The following is a 21,241-nucleotide window of genomic DNA, read 5'->3' as shown; positions in this document are numbered from 1 at the left end:
GCAAATTTTTTACTCAGTCACAGCAGGAAATGGCCTGGCTTATTTTCAAGTGCTTACACATGTGCTCATGGCACGTTCCTCCGACCTGGCAAGGAAGTATTGGTGGCGATAGCTCCTGTGGAGTCCATTCTGACTCGTGGTGGCCCCATGGGAGCACCCAATTAATGGTCCTATTTTACATAGCACAGTCACAAAGATCCCAGAGGGCAGTGGGTCGTGGGTACTGTGGCTCCTCAGACAGGTGAGCCATGGAGATCTGTCCCTGGCATACCTTGGTACTGAAGCTGGGCTTATTTTGCTGCAGATGTACTTGCTCGAGGGCTCGGTGGGTGTGCAGGGCAGCCTGGCCTATGTTCCCCAACAGGCCTGGATCATCGGGGATAGCATCAGGGAGAACATCCTCATGGGAGGCCAGTATGACAAAGCCTGGTAAGCCTTTGGGAAAGCCTTGGGGTGGGGGGGGGGAACTGGGTGTGTGGTGGTGTGGGCACCTGAGCTGCTAGGAGTAATTTGATAATTACTAACATATCTATTTTTCAGATGAGTCAACTGAGGCTCCAAGAAGTTAAGTAACTTGTCCAAAGTCTCACAGCTAGGAGGACACAGTGGAGGCCTCTGAAAGTTGAATTCAAATGCTTAACTATTATGTTATATTGCTTCAAAATATCCATTTCACTTTTCTCCCTTCAAAAATGTCCCCCTATGGAAGAAGCACACCGGCCTACCCCTATTCGATCACTGAGAACATAGGGGGTACATTAGCAAAAGTGGGGAAGAAAGCAGATGGTGCCTGGCTATCAAATGATACAGCATCTGGGGTCTTACAGGCTTGAAGACAAACAGATGGCCATCTAGCTAAGAAATAACAAAACTCACATGGAAGAAGCACACCAGCCTGTAAGATGACAAGGTGGCGAAAGGGTCAGGTATCAGGCATCAAAGACCAAAAAAAAAAAAAATCATAACATTGTGAATGAGGGGGAGTGCAGAGTGGGGGCCCAGGGCCCATCCAAGGGGAAATTGGACATCCCCTTGCAGAAGAGCTGCGGGGAGGTGAGGAGCAAATCGGAGTGAATTGTAGGAACGATGAAATATGCAATTTTCCTCTGATTCTTAAATGCTTCCTCCACCCCACTACCATGATCCCAATTCTACCTTACATATCCGGCTGGACTGGAGGAGGTGCACTGGCACAGATAGGAACTGGAAATACAGTGAACCCAGGACAGATGAACCCCCCAGGACCAGTGGAGAGAGTGGTGATGGCGGGAGGGTGGAGGGAAGGAGAGGGAGAAAGGGGGAACAGAGGACAAGGTCTACATGTGGTCTCCTCCCTGGGGGACAGACAGCAAAGAAATGGGTGAGGGAGACGTGGGATGGGGTAAGATATGATAAAATAATAATAAATTATAAATTATCGGGGATTCAGGGGGAGTGGGGAGCTGGGAGGGAGGGGGAGAATGAGCTGACCCCAGGGGCTCAAGTGGAAAGTGGGTGTCATAAGAATGATGAAGTCAACATATGTACTAAAGTGCTGGACACAGATGATGTATGTACAGATTGTGATGAGTTGTATGAGCCCCTAATAAAATGATTATTTATTAAAATAAATAAATAAATAAAGTGATTTAAAAAGGGGAAAAAAAATGTCCCTGTAAGCTTCCTTCTTATTACTTAAGCACTAGGTCCTCTGCATGTTGACAGGGAACTGCCAGAAGGTCAGGCTGGATTTAGAAGAGGACATTACTGATGTCAGATGGACCTTGACTCAAAGCATAGAATACCAGAAAGATATTTACTTGTATTTTATTGACTCTGCAAAGGCAGTTTACTGTGTGGACCATAATAAACTGCAGATAACCTAAAGAAGAATGTGAATTCCAGAACCCTTCACTGTGCTCATTCAGAACTTGCACATGGATCAAGAGGCAGTTGTGCAAACAGAACAAAGGAATACTGCATCGTTTAAAATCAGGAAAGGTGTGCCTTGGGGTTGTATCCCCACACCATACTTATTCAAACTATACCCTGAGCAGATCATCGGCGAAGCTGGATTGCATGAACAAGAATCTGACATCAGGATTGGAGGAAGGTTTATTAACAACCTGCAGGATGTAGATGACACGGCCTTGCTTGCTGAAAGTGATGAGGAATTGAAGCACTTGCTGGTGAACATCAAGGGTTGTAGTCTACTGTATGGATGACAACTCAATGTAAGCAAGACCCAAATCCTCACAACTGGACCCATAGATAACATCATGATAAATGGAGAAAAGGCTGAAGTTGTCAAGGATTTCATCTTGCTTGGAGCCAGGATCCATACTCATGACAGCAGCAGTCAAGAGATCAAAAGAAGTGTTGCATTAGATAGGTCTGCTGCACAAGACCTCTTCAGAGTATGAAGGGGAAAGATGTTTCTTTGAGGACTAAGATGTGCATGGTAGTCTCCATTGCATTGCCTGCACGTGAAAGTTGGACATTGAGTCAGGAAGACCACAGAAGAATAGATACATTAAAAAAATCATCTTATTATTATGGGCTCATACAACTCTTATCAATCCATACATACATCAATTATATAAAGCATATTTGTACATTCATTGCCTTCATCATTCTCAAAACATTTCCTCTCCACCTAAGCCCCCAGCATCAGCTCCTCATTTTTCCCCTCCCTTCCTGCTCCCCCCTCCCTCATGAACACTTGATAATTTATAAATTATTATTTTGTCATATCTTTCACTGTCTAATGTCTCCCTTTACCCACTTTTCTGTTGTCCATCCCCCAGGGAGGAGGTTATATGTAGATCCTTGTAATCGGTTCCCCCTTTCTACTCCATCTTCCCTCCACCCTTCTGGTATCGTCACTCTCACCACTGGTCCTGAAGGGATCATCCGCCCTGGATTCCCTGCTTCCAGTTCCCATCTGTACCAGTGTACATCCTCTGGTCTAGCCAGACTTGTAAGGTAGAATTGGGATCATGATAGTGAGGGGGTGAGGGAGGAAGCATTTAGGAACTAGAGGAAAGTTGTATGTTTCATCATTGCTACACTGCACCCTGACTGGCTCATCTCCTCCCCGATTCCCTTCAGTAAGGAATGTCCAATTGCCTACAGATGGGTTTTGGGTCTCCACTCCACACTTCCCCTCATTCACAATGATACAATTTTTTGTTCTGATGATGCCTGAGTGATACCTGATCCCCTCAGCACCTCGTGAGCATGCAGGCTGGTGTGCTTCCTCCATGTGGACTTTGCTGCTTCTGAGCTAGATGGCTGCTTGTTTACCTTCAAGCCTTTAAGACCCCAGACACTATATCTTTTGATAACCGGGCACCATCAGCTTTCTTCACCACATTTGCTTATGCACCCGCTTTGTCTTCAGTGATTATTGTCGGGATCAGCGATTACTGTCGGGAAGGCGAGCACCATGGAATGTCAGTTTAATAGAGCAAAGTATTCTTGCATTGAGGGAGTACTTGAGTGGAGGCCCAATGTCCTTCTGCTACCTTAATACTAATTCTATACATATATGCACATAGATCTATTTCCACATCCTCATATATAAATATATGTACATGCCTGTATTTAGACCTCTATAAATGCCCTTTACCTCCTACTTCTTTCCTCTATTTCTTTTTACTTTCCTCTTATCTCACTATCATGTTCAGTCTTCATTAGGATTTCAGTAATTTGAATTGTTGTGCTGGAGAAGAATATTGCAAGCACCATGGACGGCTAAAAGGATGTGTATTGAAAGAAGTAAGGCCAGAGTGCTTCTTAGAGCCAAGAATGGTGAGACTTTGTCTTACACACTTTGAACATATTGTAGGAGAGACCAGTCCCTGAAGAAGGACATCTTGCTTGGTAAAGCAGAGGGGCAGTGAAAAACAAGAAGGTCTTCGACAAGCTGCATCCATGGACTTAGGCCTGGGCATAATTGTCTTTCATGTATAGGATCACTATGGGTTAGAGCCGATTTGATGGCACCTAACAACAGCCCGCTGCCAAAGGTTAAAACAAATAAGGTGATGAGGTCATGTAATCTAGATGAAGTGAGTTTGTGTTCATGATCTAGTGGACCACCTACCTCCCATCTACGCCTCTCCTTCTCCCTTGTGACCTCTCCCTGCTGAAGGCCCTGGCGTTGACTGGCTGGAAACAGGCTTTTGTAAGTTGTGTGTGAAGTCTATTCAGTAGAGGACTCAGAAAATTCTTGCCTGAACGCTCCTGCTCTGGTCTCATTGAAGGAGTCCTGGTGGCACAGTGGATTACCGTTGGTTGCTAACTGGAAGGTCAGCAATTTGAAATGAGCAGCAGTTCCTTGGGAGGAAGTTGAAATGTTCTTCTCCATTACGTGTTATAGACTTGGAATCCACAGGAGCAGTTCTAACTTGTCCTATAGGGTCACTCTGAATTGGAACCAGCGATGATCTAATTCTGGTGGGCTGTGACAGAACTTGACTGTTTATTTGATTTTGCAATTTGCCCCACTAGTGACACTGACTGGCCTAGATATATAAGTGCACAGACTGGTGTTCTGTGACCACCTGTCTAGTTGTTCTGTGGGTACTGGTGTTCTGTGACCCATCCTTGCTTTGCTAGCAGGAACCTCAACTTTCCTTAGCCATGCCCCACAGGGGCAATATGACTTATATTTCACATGTTCTTGGTTATACTCTGTCTTTCATATCTGCAGTTACCATTAATTTTCTAATACCTTCAAATAAAAAGCAGTATTGTTATTTCTATTTTTAATCTAATAATAGCAACAATGGTTGAGTTGATTCAGCCCTCTGTACCCATTCATGAGTACCTTTTTTGTCCAACCACCAAACCCCCTTCCTCTCCTCCCAAATTGCCCATTTAGTCAAATACCTTCACCCAAACTATATAGCCATCAGCCTGGCTGCTTCATCCTCAGACTAAGTCTTCTCTTACAAATCTCTTGCATCTTTCTCTTCTCTGATTCAGAACTGGGTTATATTTTGCTTGAACTGTTTCTACTTTCCCACCTGCCTCAGTGTTCTTTGGCTTTATTCCCTCCTACATATGTTATCCAGACACATCTCTTTAAAACCCACCTCTTATCTTGTCATTGCTCTGCCATTAGGTTGATACAAATCAGCGGAGAGTTTTGAAATAGCTGTCAAAACCAAAAGATGCAGCAAATCTCCTGCTAGATATTTAGTGCATAGATAATCTCACCAATGAGCACAAAAACCCATAGGCATCAGTGTCTACTCTACAATGTCCATGGTAGCAAAAGACTAGAGACCACTCAAATGTCCACTGGTTGGGTATTGGTTAATTATGGTACAGTTCTATAATGGAATACTATGGTGTCAAGAAAACAGTGTAAACCTATATGTGCTATATACACAAATGTGTGAAGAGGTGATTTACAAATGCATACATTTTATATATATGTATACATAACTGTGGCGGAGAAGCTAAGGGTCAAAGATGGGAAGAGGTTCTACTTTTCATTGTATCTTTTTTGAGTTAAATATTTAATAAGTGCATGCATGGAGGGCTTCAAAACTTTGTGGATAACAACTGAATTAAAAATCATGGAATTTCCCCACAAACTCTTTGAGCCCCCATGGATTACTTTAAAAGAAATGAAAGAAGGAAGGAAAAATTTAAAGCCTCTAATGGTTTACCATTAAAAACAAAATCAAGCCCAAATTTCCTAGCTTGGAATTTAAGACTGTTCCCATCAAGACTTGCGAAGGTTGCAAGACCTTAGGGCCAGCCACCTGAACCTCACAAGTCCCTGTCCTTTGAAGGTACCTCCAGGTGCTCCATTGCTGCGCCTTGAAAGGGGATCTGGAAATTCTGCCTTTTGGAGACATGACAGAGGTAAGTGAGAAGTGAGAAATGTTGGTGCTTTTATGTTCTTGGGTCCACAAGCCACAGAAGCCTCTCTGCCTCTAAAGGCAGATAGAGAGAGGACACTCTACCTTCCTTCCCCCATACCTTCTCTGTAGCTGCTGCCTTAAAGACAAGAGTAACTTCCACTGAGGGAAGCTGGGACTCTTATTACCGTGAGAACTGGAGTCGAAAGTTGCCACCTTTCCCCACAAGGTGGGATTGACCACAAGACTTTCCTCCTGGAGCAGAATGGAAACTCTGTAAAGATCAAACAACTTTCCACCCCACTCACCCTTTCTCCACTCTGGCCACCACTTGCCAGTTTATGTCATCCATGGTTTCAATGACATTTTCCTGAGCATTCGCTATCTTTCACATCTCTATCCCTTGTTACGGTGTCAATTGAGGCTCATAGAGACCCTGGGCTCTGTCAAGTCAGGTCCCACTCATAGTGATACTATGTTCAACAGAATGAAACACTGCGCTGTCCAGCGCCATCTTCACAATTGTTGTCATGTGTGAGCCCATTGATGTTAGACAGGATGCTCTAGAGAAACAAAACCAGGACACAAATAATTATATATAGATAGATAACATATGAAATAAACAGTTAATTAATCTATAAAGCAGTACAAATGGCTCAGTGTAACTCACTTCCGTGAGACAGCTAATACACTGGCAGTCCTTCAAGTCTTGAGGGCCGTTGGGTAGTCGACTTCAACTTTTGACAAAACACATTTAAATGGCCCTTCCCATGACATTAACACCTTCTGAATCATTGCTGAGCTATCTGTGCTGTGTAGTTAATTGCATGTGGTGCAAATGGCTGAAGATGAAACCCCTAACCCTGACACACCTTAAATTCACAGTTGCAGTCAACTGAGATTTGAATCTTGTAGATATAAGACGGTGCTCTTTCTTGGGAATGAGTAGTTCATTCTATTATCAGAATTGTTGGAGATTTAATCTGACTCCTGAGAAGTTGGCAGGTTTAGAAAAAAATGGGATCTAATTATGAGTTGCACAATTTTAATTCATTGCAAATCAGTTTTTTCATCTCCTCTTAAGCAAATTTTGACAAAAAAAATTTTTTGAATGTCATTAGCTAATCCTGAAGTTTGTGCACATCTGTCACATCCCTCCTTCTCCTAGTGAGGTACACTTGGCTGATGCTCATTCTCTGGACACCATGCCTTTTGCTCCCTGTTGGCAGATTGGGGAGTGGGGACTCAACCTCTCTGGAGGGCAAAAACAGAGGATTAGCCTGGCCAGGGCCGTCTACTCCAATCGAGAGATCTACCTGCTTGATGATCCTCTGTCAGCATTGGATGCCTGTGTGGGAAAACACATCTTTGAAGAATGCATTAAGAAGACGCTCCAAGGGAAGACCATTGTCCTGGTGACCCATCAGTTGCAGGTAACCACAACTCTGGCTAGTGTCAATCCTCAAGTTTTGCCATTTTAGCATATGATTCAAAAACAACCTGTGAATAAATATTCCTTTACCTCAACCAGCAGCCATGGAGTCAGCTCTGATGTTTGCCACAGTAAAAGTGTACTGAAATAAATTTTTGGATATTATTATCTTTGCTTTATTATTTTCCAAGTTGTTAATTGCAATTTTGTGAAAGTTTACAGGCGCATTTTTTTGAGATATTGATTATAATTCCCACAATGTAATAGCACTCTTCCTACGTCCTTCTGGTGTTTACTGTTTAAATTCTTTCTTGTTTCCTATCTCTCTCTGTTCCCTGGATTTTATTCATGGACAAAAGCTGTCCCAGTCTCTTTTATGATTTTGAAATGCATTTTACATTTTTCTCCCACTCTACCCAGGATCATCTCGTGTGCCCCTTTTCAGAATAGTTGGTAGTGGTAGCTGTTAACTCGGTCAATTAGTTCATTTTTAACAGAGACCAAAAGTTGCACTTTGGATGGCTGATCATGGACTTTTGCAACTTCAGTGGCTTTTCACCAAATGTGGATATAGAACACTGCCTTTGTGAACTATATTATGTTAATCGACCTTTGTGTACCCTGAGACTACGGATGCCCCAGGCTCAACAACTCATTTCCTCCAGTTGTTTGATTATGTCAAATACATTTTTATAACTTTTCCTGCTCCACCATATGTATGGATTATGTTATGCAGAGGAAATACACATGCACCAATATCCTGTCAAATCTATTTACATTCATAGTCATACCTCTAATCTTTCTCTACCTCTCCTACTCTTACTCTTAATTTATCCAGTCAGCATGTCTATCCAAGCATCTACCACTGCTGCAGGATTGTGTATATAACAGTACTTACCTCTGCTGCCTATTGCAAACTTCCCAGTCTTCCCCGGCCTCCATCATTTTTTTTTTCCTAATCTATCGCTTATTGTGCATTCACTCAAATGAATACTTGTCTGTACTGTAGTCTGTGACTTCCCCTCCCTCCCTTCTTATCCCACCTCTGGTAGTCATCAAAGAATGTTTCTGTTAGTGTGAAAACTGATTTTTTTATTTTTTACAATAACAGTTTAATATTATATTTGTCCTTTTGTGTTTAACAACTTTCACTCAGCATAATGGCCTCTAAGTTGATCCATGTTATGAGGTGTTTTGTAGATTCCGTTTTTTAAAAACAGATTTATTGGCCATATATCACACAATTCAATAGTTCAAGCATAGCAAGAAGAGTTGTACAATCATCACTACAATCAATTTTAGGACATTGTCTTTTTTGTTTGTTTGTTTCCCATGGTTAAATAGCTTTTAAAATGAGTTGTGTAATAACTATCAGTTCCAGTGATCCCTTCTCCCACACATACATTGTTTGCTCCCCAAAACTCCTCACTGTCTCTATCTCCCACCCTGACCCTTACCTCCCCTATAAACCCTTGCATCAGTTCTTATCTCTATGTATCTACTCCTTCTGTGCATCACAAAATGGAAAACCCAACAGAAACAATAAAAAACAAACAAAATAAAGTAGTAAGGACAAAATAATAATACAAAGATAAAAATACAAATAATGAGCAAAAAAGAAAAGACCACCATGAATTTAAAAAAACAGGGAAGAAATTTCTGTCATAGAACAAGCAAGAAGTACTTGCATCTAGAACAATTTCAGCTTGGGTCTATAGGGAGGTCAACTGAGCAAGTATCAAGTTCAATCCGGTATAGCCACGATTACAATGATCTCCATCTGATCATAAATCTGTTCAAGACCCTTGCCTGTGGCTAGAGGGCATATGTCAGCTGCTTAATCTGACCATAGAATCTGCAGATGGGCTTGGACTCCCACTGTTTCCATAGCCTTCTACAGATTGGGTGCTCGCAATTTAGGCTCTGACACTTTTTCCTTTGTCATATTTGAATTTTGTTATTGGATCTTTGGATCCCACAAGCTGATGTACTTCTTCCATGTGGACTTAGTTGGGTGCTTGTTTGGATAGATGTCTTTAAAGATTCCAAACACGATTCTGATTAATAGCCGGGCACCAGCTTCTTTCTTCATCACACTTTGCTGTAGCACCCTTATCTTCAGTGATCCTTTCATGAAGGTGAGTCTCAAGCAGAGCCATGTTATCAAGAACTAACTGTTCTTGGATTGGGGCTAGAGTTAAGTGGAGTCCCAGAATCCATCTGCTTGTCCCTGGGATATATGCATGACTCAGGTTTATTTTGGTGGTCTTATTATGGCAAATTCAAAACCCCATAAGACCAACTACCCCAACACAACAACAAACAAACTAGCAAACAACAAAAAACAAACAAACTAACAAAACAAGCCAACTAAAGGCAGGTAAACAAAAACTCATAGAAACTGAAAAGTGAAATCTTGTCAAACATTCCCTTGTGGTATAAGTGATTGCACTTGTAACCATCAATTTTTCCAAGGACACATCACTCTGGAAAATGTAGGTATGAGAAATCTATGCAAATACAGTTCCCCCATGAGCTGAAACCAATGAATTTTTCCACACAGTTTGATCTCCCATTCGATTGAGGTCTGTTTAAATTAAGCATGGCGGTTGGTGCCAGGGGGAAACTTCCTGGATCAATTCATCCAAGTTCAAATCCCTGCCCAGCAAATCAAAATCTGTCATGCCACTGCCAGTGGGGAATTGAAGTACTAAATACATGGTGATTCTGGATCCTTTTTCATTGGACACCCACCAAACTCGGGGTTACCCCCAAGGTCCAATGACCACCACTTCCACAGGTCTGGAGTGGCCACTCTGCTTCCTCTCCCATCGGAGTACCCAAGTCCTCAGTCCAAGGGTGTAGGCACCTTTGAGGCAGGACTCAGTTCAGTCTGCTGGATCTCTATGTTAAGTCCTTCTGGTGTAGCCCCTGGGTTACGCTATGCTGCCGGTGAGGTCAGCATCCAAGATCATCATGGTGTTTAGTCCATCACGTGATTCACTGAGGGTTTGGTAGAAATGTATTTATAGTATCTACCCAGGAACATAAAATCTGGTCCATTGTCCTCTAGGTTCCCTACAATCATCGTTTAGCATCCCTTCCCATCACCCACAATAGTTCACCAAGAGAACTATCAGTGTCTCCTCCAAAATGTAGATGCTCCCCTTCCCTGGTCTTGGCTTGATTTTCTGGCAAGGTTCTCCTTCCATTCCTGTGGGAGGCCCCATTGATATGTCTTAGCCTTGTCTCCGTGTTGGATAGCCTCAAGTAGATGGTCTTCTCCCATTTCCCTTTCTTGAAGGAGTGAACCAGGCAATGTGAGGTCTCCTCCTTCAAGATGGCTCTTATGAGGTGCGTAAAAGGGAGGTGATGTATGCTTCATGGCCAGTAGGTAGCCTTCTTCCTTTTTGTTCAGGAATTGGTCTCTAAGATGTTTTAAACTGGTGTTTCTCCTTATAGTAGTGGAGTCAACAATATTTGTCCTTTTTTTTTAATAAATCAACTTATTGGGGCTCATAAAATTCATCACAATACATAGATCAATTGTGTAAAGCACATCTATACATTTGTTGCCTTCATCATTCCCAAAATTCGCTTGCCTCTTGGGTTCCCAGAATCAGCTCATTTTCCATTTCCCCCCCTCCCCCTTCCTCTGTCCCCCCCATGCACCCTTGATAATTTATAAATTATTATTATATCTTATATTACACTGCCCGGCATCTCCCTTCACCTACCCCTCTGCTGCCCGTCCCCCAGAGAGGAGGTTATATGTAGCTCCCTGTGATCAATTCCCCCTTTCTACATCCCCCTTCCCTCTGGTATCACCACTGTCACCCCTGGTCCTGAGTGGTTCATCTGTCCTAGATTCCCTGCGTTTCCAATTCCCATCTGTACCGCTGTGCATCATCTGGTCTAGCAAGGTCTGCAAGGCAGAATTGGGATCCTGGTAGTTGGGGGGAGGAAGCGTTTAAGAACTAGAGGAAGGTTGTGGGTTTCATTATTGTTATACTGAACCCTAAGTGACTCATCTCCCCACTAACCCTCTGCAAGTTATGTCCAGTTGTCTAGAGATGGGCATTGGGTCTCCATCACGCGCCACCCTCATTGACGAGGATATGATTTTTCTCCCCGCCTTTGGTGTTAATATTTGTCCTTTTGTGATTGACTTATTTCACTCAGCCTAATGGTTTCCAGATCCTTCCATGTCATCTGGTGTTTCATGTTTTCATCACTGTTTTTTAGGGCTGCATAATATTCCATTGTGTGTATGCTCCTTTATCTATTCTTCCACTGTTGGGATTTTGTGCCTTTTTTAGTTTTTTTGCTATTGTGAACTGTGCTGCTATGTTCTTTGGGGTATAAGCTTCATAGTGTATTGCTAGATCATATGGGATTTCAATTTCCAGTTGCTTTAAGTAATATAGCTTTCCACAGTGGCTGTGTGTATTTACAAGTCTACCACCAGTGTATACGAGTTCCAGTCTCTCCACATCCTCTCCAATATTTGTTGTTTATGTTATTATTATTATTATTATTTGGGCTAGCATTGTGGGTGTAAAGTGATATCTCATTGTGGCTTTAATTTACATCTCCCTGATGGCTAGTGATTGTGAGCATTTTGTCATGTGTTTGTTAGGCATTTGCACTCCATTTTTGGTGAACTGTCTGTTCGTATCTTTTTCCCATTTCTTAATTGGGTCTCTTGTTATGTTCTTATCCAGCTATTACAGAGTTCTGTATATTTTGGTAATTAGCCATTTGTTAAATGTGTTGTTGCTAAAAAAATTTTCCCACTCTGTGAGCTTTCATTTATCTCCTAATAAACTCTTTTGATGTGCATAAATGATGTAATTTCACCATGTCCCAATCATCTGTCTTGTCTTCTGCTGTGTATGCCTTCTCCATTATACTTGGTAGTCTGTGTATGCCCAGCAATAGGCCACTTAAGTTTGTTCCAATCTTCTCATTGATGATCCTGAGGGCTTTGGGATTTACATTTCAGTCTTTAATCTCTCTTGAGTTCATTTTTTGTGCATGGGGAAAGGTATGGGTCTTGTTTTATTCCCCTGCATATGGAAATACAGTTTGTCCAACACCATTTATTGAAGAGGGTATCTCCCCAAATGCCTGATTTGCAATGATGGGGGAATAGGTTCTAGTATTTGATAGAAAAACTGATGTTAACATATGTAATAATCGTGCCAGCTTTTGGTGTTATAAAGATGTGAAGGTAAGAAAAGGTTTGACAAGAAGTGAAACCAAAAAATTGGTTATTACTGTTGTGAAATAAAACTTTGCATATTCAGATTAAATAAAGAAAATTTAAAGGCAAGGTCAAGATACAAAATTTTTAAGAATATTAACAGGAAAAATAATACTTGAGTAAGACAGAAGAGAGCTGTTACTGTATGTTAGTTTGGACTCTCAGCTTTGCCCAGGAGCTTAGTTTCTGTTGTGGGGGCTAACTTCTGGGTTGATGGCTTGTTAGGGGACTAGAAAATTAACAAATTAAATTTGAAGGAAAAAAGTAAACTTTATCTATATCTACATCTACATCTATATATCCCACAAGATGAAAAAGGCTCTGCTGGGAGGAGCTTTTGTAATATGAATTGATTATTCTAGGTGAGCATGAGCAATTCACTCTGAGTTAGTGCACTCAGTGGCGTTGCCTCGGAAGGTTCTCTTTGGTCACAGTACATTTTTTCGTAAAAGCAGTTTCACACAAAACTCACTTTTTGTGAAGGCCAATTTAAGGGAAAAGCATGTGGCTGTGAAATTTTGTTGTCTGCTTGGGCAAAATGCCACAGAAACTGTTGTGATGTTGAACACATTACGAGGACAGTGCTATGCGAAAAACTCAACTCTACAAGTGGTTTTCTCATTTCAAAAAAAGTGAAATGTTGATTGATGACAATCCTCATTCTGCACATCTATCAACTACTAGAACAGATGAAAATGTTGACTTGTAGTGCATTTGGAGTTCATTCCATCAGGTCAGACTGTTAATCAAGCTTTCTATTTAGAGGTTCTGAAAAGATACTGTAACAGAGTGTGACAAAAAAAGGCCTGATTTGTGTTAGATGGGGGACTAGTTTTGCCACCCTGAAAATGCACCTGCTCATGCAGTCATCTTAGTGTGCCAGTTTTTTGGGAAAAAAACCCCAGCATGCTTCTCTTGCCCCACATACCTTGCTCACCTGACCTCCCTCCATGTGACTTCTTTTTGTTTCTGAGAATGAGGAGGGACATGTGAAAGGACAGTGATTTGGTGAAGCAGAAGAAGAAGTGAAGAAAAAATGAGGGAGGTGCTTTCAGCTCTTCAAACAGATGAGTTTGAAAAATGTTTCCAAGAATAGAAATACAAATTTGACAAATGTCATTTGATGTAATTACATGGTTGCAAGGTTCTTTTCCTTTGTTTTGCTTTTGTGGTGGATTGCATTGATTGTTTTTCTAATATTGAAACATTCTTGCTTACCTGGTATGAATCCCACGTGATCATGATATTTTAATGCTTTGTTGAGTCTGTTGGTTAGAATTTTGTTGAAAAAATTGGCATCTATATACATAGGGTTATTAGTTTATAATTTTCAGTTCTGATGTCTTTGCCTGCCTTAGTCATCAGGGTTACATTTTCTTTGTAAATGACTTTAATAGTATATTATCTTTTAATATATTCTGCAATAGTTCATATAGGATTGGCGCTAACTCTTTTTCTTACTTGACTTTTTGTAATAGTGGCCCATACAATGTCTGACCTTATTTTACTCAGTATAATATCCTCCTAACTCATTATGTTTTGAGGTTTTGTTTTTTGTGTTTGTAATCCCCCCCCACCATCTTTTGTTGTTGTGTGTGTATTTCTATGCTAAGTGCATTTAATTTATGGATGTTCTTATAATTTCCTTTATTCTTATTGTTTCAGTATTTACTGAATGTGCTTTTCTTTTTTTTTTGGTGTGAAGATTTCTAAATTTTCTTTGACGCTACCATGTAATTTATCATTTTATCATCAAGTTTAAAGAGTCCACTCTATCTTGATTTCAGTTCAACTCCCTCTTTATTTGGAAGCTCTGTAGCTAACCATTTATTCCCCCATTTTGCTTTTAAGTTGTTTACACACTGATGTCTCCAGTTCCCATTTTCAGTCTTATAGCTTTATTTTACTTTTGAAATATTTTTACCTGGGTTGGTTTACAAGAGATGTCATGTGCCTTATTTCAAGTTGTGTGTAGTTGGTGGTTCTCTTGTCTAAAGGACTCCCTTTAGCATTTCTTGTGAGGTTTGTGTGGGGTGACAGCTGTAGTGAGTATGGCTAGGTAGGGTCTCTGGATCGTAAGTGATGCAGGAGAAGAATAAGAAAAAACCATTGAATAGAAAAAAATGAAAGAAAACAGAAACCAAGGGTGGTGGTATATGAAAGAACAAACTAAGAAAGAAAAGGGAAAGAAAGGAAAAAATATTGTATGATCTTATTTTTATGAACTATTTAGAGCAGGCAAAACCACCGAGGCAAAAGATTAATGGCTACTTGGTGCTAGGGAAAAGGGGAATGGGGTGGTTTTTAAAAAAAAGGACTCAGTTGAAAACAGTAATAATTTATAACTTATCAAGTGTTCATGAGGACAGAGTGGGGGGTGGAGGAGCTGATACCAAGGGCTCAAATTAGAAAGTAAATATTTAGAAAACAATGATGGCAACATATGTACAAATATACTTGATACAATTGATGTATAGAATGTTATAAAAGTTGTAAGAACCCCTGATAAAATTATTTTTTAAAAATCCCACAGAAAAAGAAAATTCTCCTTTGGGTCTTTTTCATTGAAAACCACTATACATATGGTAACTGTAACTAGTGCTGCTTTACAGCAGTATTTCCCTAAATATTCTCATATTCAGTATTGACCTCATGGCCATTTTCTAATTTCTCCTCATCTTTCATATACCTACTTATTTTTGTGTTCTTATAAGTTGGAATAGACCTGAAACCAACAGAGTTATTTATGTGGTGTTTTTGTTTTATTGGCATTAAATATGTCAGAACTACAAAGAAGTCTTGAGTATATGCTAATGAAAACCGTGTATCTACCAGATGGGTTAAACAATAAAACTTTGTGCCCCCTCCAAGATTACATTCTCTTCCATGCTACCTGCCATTCTGAATTTATTATTTATTATTCTGAAGTATGCCTTCATCCTCTTACATGTGCATGATTCTCTCAAATTAAAAACCAAACTCATGACCATTGAGTCCACTCTAACTGAGAGCAACCCTATAGGGCAGGGTAGAACTGCCTCTGTGGGTTTCTGAGAATGTACCTCTTTATGGGAGTAGAAAGCCTCTTCTTTCTCCATGGAAAAGTCTTCTTTAGCATGTTAAAAGTTTAGATATGATTGATAGTTTATTGTGTCTCTTGGTGATTTTATTTTTTACTCAACTTTATATTTTTGAGGTCTTCCATGTTGATAGATGTAACTTTATCTGCTTCCCACTGGTAAATGTTTTCAAACCATGAAAAGACCAACATTTATTTCTCTGGGTTGGAGATTGTAACAGCCCTGGTAGGGCAACAGTTAAGCACTCAGCTGCTAACTGAAAGGTGGTTGATTCAAACCCACCCAGAGAAAGAACTGGTGATTTACTCCTGAAAACTTTACATGTGCGGTTTCCATGAATTGAAATAAACTCTATAGGATCTAACAACAACAAAAAGATGAACAGTTAAGTTGTTTCCAAACTTTTATTTTACAAAAAATTGCCTCAATGTATATTCTTCTGCATGTATTTTCGTATACATGTTAGAGAACTTCTTTATGATAGAGTTTTAGGAGTAAAATTACTGATTGTTCATAATTCACAGCTTCAACGTTTCTTTTGTTGTTAGTTGCCCTTGAGTTGATTCCAACTCCTGGTAAGCGATTGCCTGGCTTGTCTCCAAAGGTGTCTCTGAGTGTGTTGAGCCACAAAATTGTCTCTAGTTCAGTGCCTGACCATTTGTACTACTCAAGGATTCCTCAGCTATACTAGAGTTTGTTAAATTGTTCTGCAAGTGATGGTACCAACTTAGAATCTCCCTGATCACTTTCTGAGAATTCCATTTGTTAGTGATCATTACCAATAAATTGGAGTTGTCTAACTATTACCATCACATTGGCAAAATATTCAGTTTATCATCTTAATACATTTTTCTGATGAATAGTGAAGTCATATGTCTTTTCATGTGCTTGCTGAAGATTGTATTTATTCTGATTATTTAGTATTTAGAGGTTTGTGACAAGATCATTTTGCTAGAAGATGGGGAAATCTGTGAAACTGGAACTCATAATGAATTAATACAGAAGAGGGGGCAATATGCCCAACTCATTCAGAAGATGCATGCGGAATCCACACAGGTAAATTCCAGTCCCTATTTATCATTCTTCCTGGGGAGGGATGTCCCTGCATTCACAGTTTATACGTTCTCCCCAGATTATGCTGCAAGATACACAAAAGATACCAGAGAAGCCACAGATGGAAGATCAAGCCCATGCCAGTTCTAGTGAGGAGCCTCATAATGAAAATGCTGGTAATGATGGGAAATGGAATGGGAATGTCCACATACTTGCGAGGATAATCCAGTGTTAGGGCATTTCTTCCTCAACTGGAGATTGGACCAATCTTTCAATGTCTGAAATCATACTGATTGCACCAGATTGCACATACAGGCTACACACCAAAGGGGTTTTGTAGAGGGATAGTTAGTGGTGGTCAGAAGGCCTGAAGGGCCCATAAATCAGGTGATGCTGGGGGCACAGCTGATGACATGGAACAGAGGCAGGGGGGTATGTGTGTGGCCCTTAATAGAGCTGCGTAAAGACTTTGCAAGATGTCTGGACACAAACTAATTGCATATTTATTAGGCACAACAATATTGAAGATAAAAAATGAACAGAGTCCAGTCTCTGAAATCCAGAAAAGCGTAGGGCCTTGCCTTTTCTGAGGCAAAACAGTAGAATGGAAAAACATATTTCAAAGTCATACAGTTCTGGATTTGCATCCCTCATCTGCTGTTTACAAAGCAGTGTGATCTTGGCCAGGCAACTAATGTATCTAAATTCTCATTGGGAAAAGCTGTAATGCAGATTAAATGAGTTAAAGTGTGGGCAGCTCTCAGCACAGTACCTGGCACATTCCATTGCCTCTAGTAGAGTTCTTCAAGTGCACAGGCCACAAATCCATTTAGGCTAATAAATTCAGAAAAATAAGATGGGGAGGAATGAAAGGAAAATTTGGGGTCCAAATATCAGGAACTGTTACTGTCTCTTTGAAGAATGGCTTCTATACTAGTGAAAGTTCTCTCAAGATTCTAATTCCAGGAAGACAATAAGAATCTAACTGGTTACTAGTTCATGTATCAACTCGTTGGCCAAAGGAGGATGGCGAGACGTCTATCTAGCCTGATAGTTCTTTCAAGACTAAGCTCAATGGAGAAAGTGTGGGCTATTAAAGAAATGTCAAGGTGTTGTGATTAGTAGAAGGAGCAATGTCAGCACTTAACAATAGACATCAAGCTTACCCCTGGTTGTTGTTGCTATTATTAAGAGTATCATTAACTGATAACTCTAGGCACTAATCTCAGTGCTCTAGGTCAAGGGTCTACCTGGATTCATAAGTATATCATCTTGCATTTGATACAAAGTATCTTTTTTAAAAAAAACTCTATAGGCCTAGCATTTTTCAGATGAAGATACTAAAAGGTTACGAGATTTGTCTAAGTTTTATAGTGACTTGGTCATTGTGAATGGTGACAGTTCTGGAACTTGGGCTTACTGCTTCCAATTCTTTATTCTCTCCAGTGACCTCTCAGCCACCATGCACTTGGAGATTCTAAGCCCTTTCAAGTTATTTTTGATAGTTCTGGAGTTTATGTCAAAGCAGGGATTCCCTATGGAATATCTGCTGGTTAGAATCAGGCTGTGTGGACAGTGAAGCTGCAAAGTGAGGAAACAAAAAGGGTCACAACCACAGCAGAAGACTTTGCCAGGACTCCCATTGATCCCCAAAGAAGATGCATGTGGCAGCTTAACAAATTTCTTCCTTTTTTAACCCTGACTCAGAGTTGCAGAATCAGCTCACAAAGAAGGAGGAGATGAAAGAAGGTTCTCTGAGTTGGCGTGTGTACCACTACTACATCCAGGCAGTCGGAGGTACAGTTTGTTAGCTGTCTCATGCCAGGCAAAAGACTCCTTCTTATAAGACCTGCTCCTGAAGCTGGGTCAGACTAGAACCGGCAGCATTTGGTCTGGATGTGAGGTCAGCTGAAATAAGAGGTACAGAGGAGTCCTGCTAGGCAGCTTAACTTGTACACACCCAAACATTCGACACCTCTACGACTAGTGTCGGTTCTGAAAGGTATGCTTTCATGTGCACTCTATTTCAACATTCTCAATGTTCAGTATTCTGTGGATATTGACCCAGAGTAGATTGTGAGTAACACTAAAAAAAAATACATAGAATAGAAAGCATTGACGTGCATTGGACATTGGCAAACTTTTTATTTCAATGTGCAGTAAGTACAATTTAAACTCTCTTGAGTCAGATGGCAATTAGAAGTTTCAAAGGTGCAACCTTATTAAAGGATGTACATTATCATATATATACATTTACAAATTCATATATATGACTGTACAACATTGTAAACACAAAATGAGGAAGATGGTACAATACTTACAGAGAAATTTAAGATTTTTCAAGAGTAATTTTGACTGTATGCTGTCTATTGACTTTGGGACCTAACCTTATTTAAGGTATATCTCCTCTCTCTATAACTGAGAAAGAAGACGTAGGCTGTGTACAGGAAATTACCACCTGCACCCTTCCAATGTGGGCAGTGTGGAGTGGGGACCCAAAACCCATCTGTAGACAAGTGGACAGCCCTTACGGAAGGGTCGCGGGGAGGAGACGAGCCAGTCAGGGTGCAGGGTGGCAACGATGAAACATACAACTTTCCTCTAGTTCTTAAATCCTTCCTCCCCCTACTATCATGATCCCAATTCTATCTTACAAATCTGGCTGGACCAGAGGATGTACACTGGTACATACAGATAGGAACTGGAAACACAGGGAATCCAGGACAGATGATCCTTTCAGGACCAGTGGTGAGAGTGGCGATACCGGGAGGGAAGTGGGAAGATGAGGCAGCAAGGGGGAACTGATTACATGGATCTACATATAACCTCCTTCCTGGGGGGCAGACAACAGAAAAATGGGTGAAGGGAGAAATCAGACAGTGTAAGACATGACAAAATAATAATGACTTATAAATTATCAAGGGATCATGAGGGAGAGGGGACGGGGAGGGAGGGGAAAAATGAACTGATACTGAGGGCTCAAGTAGAAAGCAAATGTTTTGAGAATGATGAGGGCAACAAATGTACAAATGTGCTTGACACAATAGATGTATGTATGGATTGTGGTAAGAGTTGTACGATCTCCAAATAAAATGATTTAAAAAAAAAGAAAATCAGACAAAAACTCCAACAGTAAAAAAATAAATAAAAGAGAGAAAAACATCAATCCAAGAAGCAGCAGAAGATAGTAAAAACTAGAACAAAGTAAAAATTAGTCAAAAAGGAAAATAAATAACATGTAAAATTTTAACCTAAATATACCTGTAGTAATCCATTTCCCCCCTCTGTCTGAATGCAAGATTATTCACATATCTAGTCAATGATCTGAGGAAGTCTGCAAATGGATTTTGGGCTTTCACTGTTATCCATATACTTTGGCAAACTGGGAGCACAGAATTTAAGCTCTAATACAATTTTCTCTTCTGATCTTGGATTTTATTATTTACACCCTTGGAATCACATGGCTGGTGTGCTCCTTCTGTGTGGATGTAGGCTACATCTCACTTAGATGGCTGCTTGTTTTAAGACAACCCTTTAAGATCCCAGACACTTGTTTCAGATAGCCTGGAATCATCTGATTTCTTCATCACACTGCTATTGTACCCTTATCTTCAGTGATCACTTTATGGAGGTGAGTATTTATCAGGGCCACATAGTAAGAACTAATTGTTCTTAGATTAGGTTTTATGATTAAGTGATAGCTCAAAACCATTCATATATGTGAAGTCTATATATATCCTGGTCCATTTTAGGGACAACATTACCAGCTTGGTGAGAAATACTTTAAATAACCTCTATGAGACATATGGCAATTCTAATAATAGTATCATTTAATCTAGCCAATGTCATAGATTTTTTAAGTACTATTGAGAAAAGGAAAATATACACGTGTAGGAAAGCTTTTTATACTGAAATACACAAGATGTTCACTTTTACGGGTTAAAAACTTAAGTAACTTAAAAAAACAGCAATGAGGGTTATATTCAAGGCAAAAACTTTTCAAGCATACTCATTAACTGTGGCAAAACTATATCTGCAGGACAAAGATGTCACAAAAAGCAAAGAATGTGTAGAAATAGTTTATGTAAGGTGTCAGTTATTGGCATCCTCAAAAGAAGTGATTTGCACCTAAGTCCACTCATTTCCAAATCTGTGACCTTAGGATAGCAGTTCTCTGCTTCTCATATTAGAGTGTCTCAGCTTTGAGTGCAAAAGATTGTTTTAGTTCTTTTCATCTGCAACAGGTATGTTTAAGGTAGAGTCTGGTGCCCTTAGTTGTTTTGTTAGGTGCCATCAAGTTAGTTTCAAATCATAGTGACCCTATGTACAACAGAGAGAAACACTGCCTAGTCTTGTGCCATCCTCAGAATTGTTCTTATGTTAGAGGCCATCGATGCAGGCACTGTGTTAAGGGGTTTCCTCTTTTTCTTTTTAATATCATTTTATTAGGGGCGCATACAACTCTTATCACAATCCATACATACATCAATTGTGTAAAGCACATTTGTACATTCATTGCCCTCATCATTCTCAAAACATTTGCTTTCCACCT

General features: G+C 40.3%; 1 protein-coding gene across 1 annotated transcript in view; it reads left to right on the top strand.

Annotated features, from left to right (window-relative positions):
- ABCC11 (ATP binding cassette subfamily C member 11) overlaps positions 1–21,241 on the top strand; it is a 93,696-nt gene that overhangs the window by 33,958 nt on the left and 38,497 nt on the right. Inside the window, exons 12-17 of the mRNA XM_004704900.1 lie at positions 305–429; positions 5,790–5,862; positions 7,088–7,291; positions 16,558–16,692; positions 16,769–16,865; positions 18,397–18,486. Coding sequence (XP_004704957.1) covers positions 305–429; positions 5,790–5,862; positions 7,088–7,291; positions 16,558–16,692; positions 16,769–16,865; positions 18,397–18,486 — 724 coding nt within the window. The remainder of the gene's footprint in view (positions 1–304; positions 430–5,789; positions 5,863–7,087; positions 7,292–16,557; positions 16,693–16,768; positions 16,866–18,396; positions 18,487–21,241) is intronic.

The sequence above is a fragment of the Echinops telfairi genome, unplaced genomic scaffold, assembly GCF_000313985.2.
Source record: "Echinops telfairi isolate 266 unplaced genomic scaffold, ASM31398v2 ScPeMD7_2291;HRSCAF=2852, whole genome shotgun sequence".
Taxonomy (NCBI): domain Eukaryota; kingdom Metazoa; phylum Chordata; class Mammalia; order Afrosoricida; family Tenrecidae; genus Echinops; species Echinops telfairi.
The sequence above is the reverse complement of the archived record's forward strand: the minus strand, read 5'-3'. Positions and strand labels throughout refer to the sequence as shown.